The 14,229-nt window shown below is 37.9% G+C and overlaps 1 protein-coding gene across 1 annotated transcript; it reads left to right on the top strand.

Annotated features, from left to right (window-relative positions):
* Window positions 1-204: 204 nt before the first annotated feature.
* LOC308286431 (tubby-related protein 3-like) lies at window positions 205-11,379 on the top strand (the record flags this gene model as incomplete). Its single annotated transcript, XM_080727451.1, has 13 exons — window positions 205-219; window positions 3,634-3,766; window positions 3,888-3,986; window positions 4,334-4,471; window positions 4,966-5,067; window positions 5,772-5,924; window positions 7,313-7,395; window positions 8,102-8,266; window positions 8,876-8,988; window positions 10,177-10,285; window positions 10,388-10,486; window positions 10,798-10,969; window positions 11,246-11,379. The coding sequence occupies 13 exons, from the start codon at window positions 205-207 to the stop codon at window positions 11,377-11,379; spliced, it is 1,515 nt and encodes a 504-aa protein (XP_080583577.1).
* Window positions 11,380-14,229: the final 2,850 nt, after the last annotated feature.

The raw sequence follows: 14,229 nt of genomic DNA, 5'->3' as shown, positions 1-14,229 counted from the left end.
TGTTGACGTGTATCTGGAGAGCAGATGGCTTTACACATAAATCCTATTAACTTTCTGCTGATGAAGACACACTGAGTACAGGGCTGTCTCACTCTCTCATTACCTCCAGTGAGCGGCCTGCTTGAAAAAAGAAAAAGAAAAAAAAGAATCTAACTTCTGAACAAGAAGCACATAATTTGCTCGAGTTCGCTCAGAGACCGCGCCATGTCTGGAGAGAAGGTAAATGGGTGGGGTTGCACTTTTGTGGTTTTCTCAAGAGACCTCGGAGTGTGGTTGGTTCTCAAGGTTTTTTTTTTCCTTCCAGTACGCAAGTGTGTTGTGATGACATTTTTGATGAACATATGCAAAAAGGAGGGACCCAAATGTAACTTGTACTTGAAATGTAATCTGCTCAGGAAGATATTGGATGCCCATTACTTTAAGTAGAATATTGATTTCTTACCCTGATGTCTGTGAGGTATGTGACACACAGTGGGAAGTAGTACCTCAACAGGTATAATATTTTGGAATAACTTCAGAAGTAGAATCATCACTGCAGATGGCTGTAGCATTGACAAAGCTGGCATTTGCATGCATGCTGATGGCAATCCGGATCTTACCCGGATAGAGCTTATCCGCCTTAGAATGCTCATCTAAATGCACCCAAGAGAGATTGAAGACAGCATGCAATCCAATCACTTAAACACTTATGGTATATTGGAAATGCAAGAATAAATTCTTGCCATAAAAGATCAATTACAGTTGTTTACCTGTAACTGCCCATATTTGGCCATGTTATGGCACACAAAAAAAAGATTTCAGATAGTGCTTAATCTTAGTTTGTGTTATACAAGAACTGTGTTCCAAAAATAAACAAACCACCCTGCTGATTCTGTCAGGTATGTGACTCTGTGTCGTTTATGATATTGAGGTAACATTTGATAACGTCTGTGTTTGGAGGAAAACTAAATGTCTTACTCTTTGGATAAATTAGTACTTTTTCACCGTCAGTTGATGCTTTACATCCATAAGTAAAATCATCGGTGGTTTGTTTATTTCTGGAAGAAAGTTCTTACATGATGCAATATAAGATTTGCCTATGGGAATTCCAATACAAAAAATAACACTGTGACTCAGGGGGATAGCACCCTCTAGCCGTAATGATGTCAGACTTCGGTGCTCTACATTCCAGATGAATTGCTTAGAGCAGTGGTTCTCAAAGTGGGTTCCAGAGACCTGAGGTGATTTCAAGCGGCCCCCAGATAAATGCCCGATAGTTAGGAATGTTGGACTCATACATGTCTGTAACTCTGAGAGCTATGGGGGACTGATTGATTGATTGATTGATTGATTGATTGACTGATTGAATACATTATTAGAAGGTTGCAATAGGAAAAGGTACAGTTTCATGACTGTACAGTTCACTGGCACAAGGCCCTTTGGCTTGTTTACATAGGAAACCTTTATGTATCTCATATAACACTGAATGACAGGCGGATAGAACACAGCCAATCTGGGTGTCTTGAAATGAAACAGTTTGAGAAGAACCATGAACTGGCTAAGAGGAAAAATATAAAGATAGGTTTACCACAATAAATCATAAAGACTTGCAACTGTGGAGAAGTGACTGAGGTGAAGACAGAAATAGGCCTGCCCTGCATCTATGGCAGATCTGCATCTAATAGGATTACCTACCATGTCACAATCACAGCCTCCTCCTTCTTCCTGACTTGAAAGCATGATAATGTGTCACTGTATTGCTTGTGCATGGCAATCTCAGGGTGACGACACTACACTATGTGTAATGTGAAAGCACACTTTTTATTTTATTCTGCTAAAACATATTTCATTTGAGTGACTTGCTTAGTGCGAGGGGATCTTTTCAAGCAAGGAAAACGTACAAAAGCCATTCTACATGCACGTGTACCTATGCACCTGATGGGGACAAAAGCATTGCACATGAGAGTCAAGAATCATTTTTAGAGATAATATTTTATAAATACTTAAAGCTATACTGTGTAAGATTCTCAACTAGTGGTCAGTAGCCATATAGCAAACCGCGGTCGCGTTCGCGTCTTTCGCCCGTTTTTCGTACCTTCACACCCCCGCGTCTGCCTCCACAACGCCGAGAGCTATCTTTAGAGGGGTCCCTGGTTCCTGTGCGTTCAGGCATTCCGGAGAAACGGACTATTTCACCCTGCCTGGTAGGCGAGAATTACCTTTTGAGTAAAGAGACACACGGGCGACTACAAATATGGCGACCCCACTTCAAGATGCGCTGCATTGGCCGGTAGTGTACCATGTGTGCATGATCGGCGATGTGATTGGGCAACGTATACACAACGTATACAGATGATGCAGATTACGTAATCATGGCGCGAAATTCTCCCCCCCTCACGGCTCATAGAAAACATATAAAGAGAAGGCTTCAGAAGCTGAAAATAACGGAGTGGGTGTTCTAAAACTTTAGCGATTTAACAGTTAGGACAATTTTAAGATTTGTTTTATAAAAAAAGTTACATAGTAAAACTTTAATTTTCAGTCCCAAAAAAGGTGTACATACATGTGTCATGTTTTGAGGAACAAATTGACAAATTAAGCACCTTAGCCATTGCTCTCTCTGGCTTATGTCCTTCTAATTATTAGAAGGTTGTAAGACAATCCATGCCAAGATGACACATACTGTAATACAATATTAGATTCTAATACATGTGATGCAAAGTGTTGGCGATTTGTTTTCTTTGCCATTAACAATAGAATCTTTTATAGTGCTCTAAAATTCAAGGCAGAACTTCACAAAATAGCCTAGTGTCTCTGTAACCTGATGATTTAATTCAGTTGTCTTGATGTTGAATATATTATTTAGATTTTAATGGTTAAAAATTAACATTGTTAATGTGAACACTGTTAATACCATTGATCTTCACCCTGGATTCTGGTAAACATTATACGATGGCGAATACTAGAACACTCGCCTCAAAACACGCTCTCCCCGGGTCTAATCCGGCGACCTTGGAGTGGTCGCTACCAGGTATTCGTGAACGTAACCTCAATAAAACTATGCCTAAAACGAACCTTATTCCTAAACGTAACCTCAGTAAAACTAGGCCAAAAACTAACCTTATTCTTAAATGTAACCTCAGTAAAACTATGCCTGAACCTAGCTTTATTCCTAAACTTTTGGGGTGAGGGTTCTGGTTAACACAGTGGAACAGGAGGCAGAGTTCCAGCCTGGGAAGCAGAGGGTCCCTGAGGGTCAAACCCAACTCCTCCTGGCATTGTGTCGTAATTTGTCCTTGAGCAAGACACTGAACCCCTAAATGCTCCCAGCAAGCTGGTGAATTGCTCTGTTTTCCTCTATCGTTGTTGTGTATATGAAAATATTTACTGCTGTCCTATTAAATGCTTTTTTCATCCTTCATTTCCATTGCTTACATTTCTGTGAATTTGTGATGGTGAGTAATTATAGAAAATATAATTCCCGTCTCAGTTGCATAGTAAATGAATTCTGACAACTTACTATTAAAGCCGCATACAGTACACTTGCCTGTCCTTCTCAATCTCTTTTCATTTGTCATCTTTTGTGCCCTGTACTTTCCATCTTCCAAAAGTCTCATCCATGGTCTGTTTCTCATTTTCTCAGCAAATTGACAGAAACCCAAAAAGAAGAAGGAGGAGGCCAATGGCACGGCAGAAGCCAAGACCAATGGAACTGAAGCCAAACCCAAGAAAACAAAGAGCAAGAAAAGCGAAGACGGGTCAGGGGAGGAAACGTCTGCTGTTCAAAGTAAGATCACATCTCTGATAATGCAAGGGTTTCCTTTGAAGACTTTCTTTAAGACGTTTATGTCCACAATGCTGTTTATTCACGTCACATCATATGGTCCCTCTCTCCAAAATGATAAAAGATGGGAAGAAGGTGAAGAAAAAGAAACCAGACAAGGACAAAGAAGATACAGAGAAAGAGCCAAAGAAGAAAGCCAAAAGTGCACCAAAGAAGAAGAAAGGTAAGCCATCAACACACTGGTCATTTACTGGACTAGGAAATGATGAGCAGCTGTCACTGGGATTCAAATTAGGAGCCCAGTTTGAATGAATGTAACAGTGGTTCTCAAATGTTTTAATTACAAGTAATCCCCGCAACTTTGAGAGTGTACAAATGGAATCAAGCAGACCCATTTGGATCCATTTTTACACTCTCAGAGTTACAGACCTGTGAGAGTCCATTTGGAACACCTCAAGGAACTCCCTGGACCCCACTTTGAGAACCACTGGTGTAATGTACAGTAACAAGCAAACACTGACAAGGAACCAATGAAGGTTTTTCAGGGTATGATTGTCTGCATTTCTGCAGATTCAGACACTGAAGAAGACAATGATAATGGAGAGGACACGCTCAAGAAGAAAACCAAGAAGAAAACATCAAAGGACAGTTCTTCAAAGGACAGTTCATCTGTAACCTCCACCAAGGAGAAGAAATCAAAGTCCAAAGGTAGGGCAGTTGCAGTAGAAAGGCCCATGGGGTAGTGGTTGGTGTGTGTGTATTTGTGTGTGTGTGTGCGTGCGTGCGTGTGTCATTAACGTGTGAGACCAGACTTATGTTGGTATAAGAGGATTAGATGGTTTCATTGTGTAATAGTGAGTGAATGGAAACATTAGCTCAGCAACAGTGATGGTACACAAATTGTTTGCCCGCTGGGTAAACAATTAACAAGTTCTATTTCATCTATATCTGGAAAATGAGCAATAATCGAATCGCACATTGGTTAGGCTTATTTTTGTGGCATTTATTACCTGAAAGCTGAAACTAATATCAGAAATGTTCAAGACAGGGCACCCTGACTAGATCTTACAGTGTCCCTGGTTCAGTTCTAACCGGATACCAGCGTTGCATGTGTACCACCACTGTGTCTTCAGATTCCTAGTCTCTACACTCTCGTAAATAACTACAGTAAGATGTTCATTTTATTTTTATTTATCTTTCAGAAGACAAAGATAAACCCAAGTCTAAGGAGAAGGAGAAGAAGAAGGAGCCAGCTTCTCTGTTCCAGATAAATGGAGATAAAGATTCAAAGAGCAAGAAGAAAGGTGAATAGAGCAAAATACATGACCATTTGTAAAGGCCTGTCCATACTCTCTCTGAAAACCGAACTTTTCATCGGAAAGGTCAGTTTCAACTCAAAATGACGGCACTCTGAACTTCTGAAAACCATTACCCCGAATTAGAGTTCGGAAAGCTCCACGTCAGAAAGTCGTAACTCTCCGATGAAAGGTTTGGTTTCGGAGAGAGTATGGATGGACTGGCCTTAAATCTTCTCTTGCTCTTCATGTGTATGGTCTAGCCAGAGAATGTATGAACTTGAATAGTTCTCAATTGTGACAAATTTGTAAGATGCCAAAATGTCATACGCAGCTAAATCTGAAGAACTGCTATTATAGACTATGCATACATTAATGTATAGTCTATGATAGTAGTTTTTTAAATATATATCGTGTGTAAATATGTGCTATTGAACACCCTTTACGTCTGTGTTTTGGTTAAAATAATATTGAAAAGTAGTAAAAAACCCTTCGGTCAAAACCTCCTAACTCCACTTGATCTCATTTTCCCGAAAATGAAAATTTTGGAGTTCGGAGGTTTCGGCTTGACAGCAGAGATATTCGAACTGCCTTTGCTCTGAAATGCCTTTTTATCATCAATGAAATAGACGAGGCTTGAGTACCTCAAAGCAAATAAGAAACAGAGCTTTCAAAATGGTTACAAAATGTTTTTTTTTAATGTGCCTGTCCAGCTGCCAAATCAGACAGCGATGACAGTGAAGAGGAGACTAAGTCAAGCAAGTCAAAAAAGAAATCCAATGCAAGCCCGGTGTCCATGTTCCAAACAGCAGGAGACAAAGACAAGGACAAGAACAAAGACAAAGACAAGAAGACTAAGAAGAAAGGTCAGTCAGTGAAGTTTTAACCATATTTATTTATTTTTTATTAAATTGTTTTCATTTTCCAAAACATATACTATATATAAAAAATTAATTAAAAAAGTAATTGAAAAAACAAGGCCCCCCTCACACATTATAGGACAATATCAGTCACCAGAACCAAGGATGGGTATTTATTTTCAATGAATCAAATATCTAAATACTGAATCAAGCAACTTAAAAACTGTCTGGGGTGCTCACAAAAGCCTAGCTGAGGCCAAACTGGTCAAAAATCATCAATTTTGTGCACTTGGTGAAGAGTTTTTGATTTTTGGTATGGTGTTAGGTATGGGTATAAGGTTTTCAAAAACCATCGCAAACAAGTTGGGTTCGCCCCCTAGTGGTCTGTTTGCAATGAATTCAATAGTAGATTTGTCAGTATATGGTTGAAACCACAAAAAAGTGATAAAAGATTTGAAAACCTTATACCCATACCTAACACCATGCCAAAATTCAAAAACTCTTCACCAAGTGCATATTTTATATGAATTTCTACACATTAAATAGGCATTTTAAGCTCCTGGCAGCCATCGTGGACGCCATCTTGAAAATGGTGCCTTTCCGGTAGTTATTTTTTCCTAACCTTTTAGTATGTTGTTTATCATACCCAATAGTAACAGAATCCATTGAGAAATCTCTTTCATCAATTATTTGTGGTTTGAACCATATACGAACATATCTAATATTTGATTCATTGCAAACGGAACACTAGGGGGCGAGCCCAACTTGTTTGCGATGGTTTTTGAAAACCTTATACCTATACCTAACACCATACCAAAAATCAGAAACTCTTCACCAAGTGCACCAAATTGATGTTTTTTGACCAGTTTGGCCTCAGCTACCATAGATGCTAAAATGACCCCAAAAATGTTTGAAAGTGAAATATCCCTTTAAGGTCTTTACACACTGGGAGCGTGACGATTAAACCATCCAAACATGCTTCTGCGAATCTGTATGAATGATACAGGTTAATGCTTTTATTCATGGTCACCTTGTTCTGCTTAAAATGGCTACATGGCTTTATCACTGCGTAATATTCAAATTCTGCACCATTTATGGGTGAAAACAACATCCCCAGTCACCCGGTGTATTCATGGGTTGCATTTGTAGTCCTACACCACCCATTTTGAGGACCAACACAGGTGTTTTGATTAACGTAGAACATTGGTTCTATGCCAATCAGACAAATTGAACACCTGTGTTGGTCCTTAATATGTCCGGTTTAGGACTACAAATGCAACCCATAAGTGGTAAATGCTGTGAGTTTCTTTTGGGACCGACACAAGTGGGGCTTTTAGTCTTGTTTTGAGTCAAGCACACATCTGATGTACAGTACATGTAATTGTCTGTCTCAGGAAAAGCAGAAGACAGTGATGACTCTGACTCAGAAAAAGATGGCAAATCCAAAAAGAAGAAGGGTAAAGGGAAAAAGAAAAAGGTATCTTTCCTTGATAACGACATGGTTTTAGCAGTGGTGGAAAGGGTACTCTGATTTCTGGCTGTTTTTTTTGTTTTTTTTACTTTTTCAGAAATAGCAGATCTACAAGCTGTGAGCTATTTTTGAATAGACAAAGTGTAAATAGGGCTACGTTAAAGGAGTAGTTCACCCCAAAAATGACTTTTTTTCTATTGATTACTCACACCATGGAGACTTGAGTTCAATAATATATATATTTTTTTTATTTGTCGCATTCCTAAGACAAAAAATTGATTTACCCCATTGATTCCGGATGGGGACCCAAATGCAATTGGGTCCCCATCCGGAATCAAAGAGAGTACATTATCAAATTATTTTCTTAGGAATGCGACAAAAAACAAAAAATATTATTGAACTCAAGTCTCCATGGCGTGAGTAATCAATCGAAAAAAGAAATCATTTTTGGGGGTGAACTACTCCTTTAATACATTATTTTGTAATAATAATCTAAATCTACAAAATAACATACAGTAGTTGGCATTTTCAGTGTAAAAAATACAATATTGGACTGTGAGATAAGTAAAAGTACCTAAAATTGTACTTAAGTACAGTACTTGAGTAAATGTACTTAGTTAATTTCCACCACTGGATTTTAGCATTATGTAAACACAGTGCCATCTTGAATGAAGATGTCCATATTGATACCCACATGTTTTTTTGCATCCAGGAAAGAGCTCCATCACCTGAGATTGAGTTTGACAACCTGGAGGAGTTTGTCATGCAACCTGCCCCGCAGGGCGTTACAGTCAAATGCAGAGTGACTCGTGACCAAAGGGGCATGGAGAAGAGTCACTATCCTACATACTACCTTCATCTTGATAATGAGAACAAGGTCAGGTGTTTTTTTTACAGCAAAAAATGTATCATTAATGATTGACTCTTTCTCATTTATATTCCATAAGAAGTAGGCCTACATACAAACTAGATTTTCTATATCAGTGGTTCTCAACCTTTTCAGGCCGCGACCTCCAAAATAACTATATTTTAACTGAGGACCCCCCCACCCCCACACTGACGAGCACTAAGAGTTGATGCATTACATTTTGTATAACATGGTTTCTATTGCGAAAATAGACGATATACATGCTCACAACGCCTTGCAACGCAAGGCGTTGTGAGCATGTATATCGGCTATTTTCACAATTTCTACCTATAATATTTGACAATTTGGCCAATGTTTAATGTGTCATTTTAGAGGTATTAAAAGGTCCTGTCACTTTAGAAATGTGCAGATGCCCTCTATACAGTTAAACCGTATGTTGGTTTGTTTACTGTTGAGTGAGAAAACAATGTTGCACATTAAGTTGATCATCTGGAGACCACCTAAAATTATTTGGGGACCCCCCCTGGGGGTCCCGACCCACAGGTTGAGAACCAGTGTTCTACATATATCATTGTGATATGCTTCTTATTTTTCTTGTTTACATTTCTGTTTTTATAGACATTCCTGTTGGCTGGAAGAAAGCGAAAGAAAAGTGCCACTTCCAATTACCTCATCTCCATTGATGCCACAGATTTGTCAAGAGGCGGAGAGAATTTTGTTGGAAAGTTAAGGTACAGTGTACCTATTGGTACAGTGTACCTATTTTGCTCATCATTCATTTAGTCAATTTGCTTGTTTACTTGTTGTACACAGATGCTATACAGTATGTTATTTAGATAGATGCAAGGCTTGTTGTCTACTTGCTATGTGTGTACTTTGTAGCACACACTTGTTTGTAGCACTCCAATTACCCGGTTGTTGGTTCTCATGCTCCCTTCACACTAGCAGTGTAATGCCCGGGATTCGAACCCGGGTCTTCCCTGTGAAAGTCTAATATCTTAACCATTGATCCAAAGGGATATCCCCATGGACTGAGGGAGATACTAGACTTTTGAGGTCATTAGGCTGAGGCAGTGAGTCACTCTGCTACAGCAGCAACAAAAGCTACAAAACTAGCAAGAATGGCCAGCTACATTCCTGCTGAATTGCTCAAGCCACACTGTAAATGAAGATGTTAGGGTTAAATAGCATGGTGAATTGGTTAAAGGCCAGAATTCAATTAGTTATTATATTATTAAAGGGAGTGTAAATGGTTAAACAAAAACCTATGATTGTGTGATGCCTCACTGCGTGGATTGCAGGAAAAAGTTGAAGCCAGCTCAACTTTTTTTTTGTAGCCCGTCACACCCGTCAGGTATTAGATCGTCGCTGGCCTTCATTATAAAGGACTTGTAACCTGTCATGTTGTTTGTCGCTGCTAGTGTGAAGGTTATTATGGATTAGACGAAAGTATTTTGTTAACTGAAAATACTCGTCTAAAAATAAATAATAATAATCATAAATAGCAGTACAAAATAAATAAAGTAAAAAATAAATAAATTGAACGATGCAAAACTAATAACAAATCAACTACATGTAAAATAAGGTATTTAAAGAATAACACTTATAAATATAATTAAACAAATACATATTTTTTAGATTTTGTGAATTTTGATGTCATACATTCTTTCATCCTACCTTTTCAGCATAAACCAAGGCTTTCCTAAACACTAAAACAAAATAAAAACTAAACTAAGTCTAGTCTGTTCCTAAAACCAATTAAGCCCTCCCTTGTAATACTAACGTAAAATATATATATTTCATGAATATTTCAAAACTGCATGATACTTACAGTACTCTTGTACTTTATAAGTCACTCTATCTACTAAATGCCAAATTCTTTACATTGTATCATTAATCCATTCATTTATTTTTTCTAGGTCAAATTTGATGGGAACTAAATTCACAGTGTTTGACAATGCTCTGAATCCAGAAAGAGCTCTCCCAGACATGTCCAATGCTCGCCAGGAGTTAGCTGGCATTATTTATGTAAGTAAGGCACCTCCAGTAGACCTACTATCATATCTGATTTGAATATGAAATATGTCTCACCCAAATGTGTTTTTAAAATAAATATTGATTTCACAACAGCAAACCAATGTACTGGGAATGAAAGGGCCCAGAAGGATGACAATGATCATTCCAGGAATGGATAAGAACAGTGAACGGATTCCTCTACGCCCGAGAAGCGTAAGCATATTACTGATCCAGAAACATAAGCATACAGTACATGTATGTTGCCTCAGAGCAAGCACACAGGATCTCTGTGTGCTAGTGAACCAGAATGTGATCCAACATTCTTTTTATTATTTTCTAAGTAGGAGGTCCTGAATCATCAGTATCTTATCCACAGCGCATTGTGCAAACAACAACTACTTGTGAAAATATCCTATTTATGGATGTCTACACAAAGGTTTTTTTCCAGTAACATAACAATTAAAAAAGAAAAAAGGTCAACCATGTTTGTTAATGTGTCTCTTTTTCTCCATTCCTTTCTCCAGGAAATTGATGGTTTGTTGTACAGGTACGGGGCCAGAAGGATGGAAAATCTAATCGAACTTCATAACAAGACCCCCGTGTGGAATGAGGAATCGTCGTCGCATGTGCTGAATTTCAATGGCAGAGTCACTCAAGCCTCCATCAAGAATTTCCAGATAGTCCATAGTAAAGACTGTGAGTACATTCATTTTAAATATCACAACCAATGGGTTTTAATCTGGCATGATCTGCTACTCTTGGTGATTATTAAACATAGTATTTGATCAAATCATAAAGAGTTTATGAATGATCATTTATGCACACTATAAGTATTGATAAAACTTCAAGTATTGATCTATCAATCATGTGTCTGTTTCTGTGTTTTGTCTGTTGTCTGTATGGATGAATATGATCTATATACTGTACGTCTGTTGATATTAACTGAAATTATCACATCTTTTCTCCCTACAGTGGACTATATTGTGATGCAGTTTGGACGAATAGCTGATGATATTTTCACGTTGGATTTCAGCTATCCGTTGTGTGCTGTACAGGCCTTTGCTATTGCACTCTCAAGTTTTGATGGCAAATTAGCCTGCGAATAGCAGAAAATTGTAAGCCTCCGGGGTCTACTCAATCTGCCACCCTGTCTGGTGTACATGATATAGTATGCTCACGCCCAAAACAGACCAGTCTTCACTCAATACTTCATACCATGGGAAGGTAGTGTTGAATGATGGTTCATCTTTTGAGACAGAGGTTACTTTAGTTTTTTGGCTTCACAAATTACATGTCAGCTCGTAAAGTCGTCTCATTTGGCACTTTGGGCAGAAGAGGACCCTGGTTTTTGCCTTGGTAAAAGGACAGCAATGTCTTGATTTCAAGTCAATTTAAGTGTTTTGAGTGAAACACTGACTGAAAGACTTTCACCACTCCAAAAGACTCCAGCAACTGGAGAATTGAGGACTTTTGTGAGTGTATGATGCTATAGCCTACACCTCAACAATGAAATGTTAATCTACATGTTGTATTTATATTGTTGCGCTTTGTTTAAAATGTGGAATTGGTGATTATCACTGTTTTATTGTTTTGTTTTGATGTTGTAAAATGTTGATAATAATGAGTCAAATAATGTCACTTTCAGAATCACAAGTAGTTCCTTTGAATACATATTCAATTGTCGAGTTATGAATGTAATGTTGTTGTTTTTTTGTTTTTTGTTTTTCAATAAAGAGTTAACCACTTCATGAAAAATGTACAAACACATTTACACATGAGTGATTACACAACATTTGAATAAATGCTTTTTGTAAAAAAAAAATAGCATTGGATTACAAAAGAATAACACTTTATTTTTTAATAGTTTAAAGGTCTACTCTAAATCATGGACTATCTTCCATGCTATAGAGTAGACCTTGAAGCTATTCTAAAATGGAGGGATGTAGCATTTTGGAAATTAATCTTTAAATGCTTTAAAATACTTCAGATATAAACTATAATGGTATGTATGTGTGGGGAGTGGTCCTTGGGGATTGTTTAAAATATGTGGAGTGGTCCAGAGCTCCAAAAAGATTGAAAACCAATGAAATATTAGTAAGCTGCGATTTGGGACAGTGTCAGCATCAGCCAGTTGGCGGAAAATATACACAAGCTTTGTTTCTGTGGTAAGATGGTTGCCCACACTGTTTTCAGTTGGCTGCCTGGAGTATTGAGAAATACTTGCTCTCAGAATGAAAAACCTGTTGGGCCAAGGAACTCAAGAGCCAGCGAGAGGTGTGTATTCTGCCTGAACCTGCTCAGGCAGTTGTCCAAACTCGCAGATTCAATGAGGCCTAAAGCACTCAAGGTTTCTGGACAGATGTTCAAACTGAGTCCTTCAGAGTGTGGCAAGCATTTAATTATCCAATCCAATCCACTTTATTTATATAGCACATTTTACAAACACATGGTTTCCACAGTGCTGCACAAGAGACAATACAAGATAAAATAAAATAAAATAAAAAACACGAAGAAAGTTAAACATCAACCACCAGCAAGGAGACTTAGGGACCACAGTTCAAGCTGGATTAAAAGACAAAGTATAAAAAATAGACATTTGAAAATATTTAAAAGTTTCAACAGTAGGGGCCAATTTGATATGGGAAGGTAACTTGTTCCATAGTATTACTGGATGAGCTTCCATATAGACATGACATATGAGCTTCTATGGTGCTGTTGCTTTGGTCATGATACAGTAACTGATATATACAGACAGTAATGTTTGAAGTAAGCACAGTAGCCTGTCTGCATTCTGGTTTACTCTCTGTGCTGATTTTAAAAGGCAACAGTGGAGTATGAGTTATTCTGTTTGGCAATATGATAAAAGTTGCAACTATATTATTGACCAACAGAAGGAGCTGTTGCTAGATGAAATAGGCCTACTGTACATGTCTCTGTATAATCTAACTAACAGCTGAAAGCTCCCCCTTTTAAATTAATTATTTAAAGATTGGTAAACAGTAAAATCATCAGTGTTCATTTATCCATGTGTAACTCTGATAGTGTAGGCTACAGATGCAATTGGACCCTAGGGGTCTATCTATGTGTTTGGTTATCCAGAGTTAAATTGACACTGACACTTTTACAGTGTAGATCTAGTTTACTTCTTTTAACAAAACATCTTCCATTTTTATGTGGTGCAGCCAGGACAATTATTTTTGCTACACATAAGTGCCACAAAATTGCTTGAGGGAATAGCCTATGTAGCAGTGGTGTAAAGTAACTAAGTAAATGTATTCAAGTACCGCACTTAAGTACAATTTTGAGGTACTTTTTCTTTACTGGGGTATTTCCAATTTTACTTCAACTCCACTACATTGTTGAGGAAAATATAGTTTTACTACACTTTACTACTTTTACTCCACTACAATTAGCCTACTTAAAACTGTATTTAATAGTTACTTTGCAGATATAAATGATTATATTATAAAACATACTTCAGCAAAGTTCAGCCCTATTTTACACATAAGCTATTTGAAAATAGACGATCTACAAGCTCACATAGCGAAGTGAGCTTGTAGATCTGCTATTTTCAAAAAAAAATTGTACTTTTACTTTTGGTACTTTAAGTAGCCTATATTTTGATGCAAATACTTTTGTACTTTTATATAGTGGTATTGCTACTTTTACTTTAAGTAAAACATGTTGGTACCACTGCTATGCAGGCAAAATTATTGTCTTTTATCCTCATTTCTAAACTACCCACTGACAAGCCTATTCTAGCATTGATGTGATTACTCTTGATCAACTTTCCCATCCAGTGTGTAGGCCTATGTAATGTGTAATGTAATCAGTGTGGAAGTGTTGAGGGGTGGAGAGCACAGTGAAGTCACTGCCCCCAAGCCTGGTGATTGACGCTCACCACTGGCTCCTCCTTGGAAGTTTTTTCTCCCTTGGTTTTCCAGTGCAGTGCGTTG

The sequence above is a fragment of the Nannobrachium achirus genome (assembly GCF_963921795.1).
Source record: "Nannobrachium achirus genome assembly, chromosome: 6".
Classification (NCBI taxonomy): domain Eukaryota; kingdom Metazoa; phylum Chordata; class Actinopteri; order Myctophiformes; family Myctophidae; genus Nannobrachium; species Nannobrachium achirus.
This window is presented reverse-complemented; position numbering and strand designations above follow the sequence as displayed.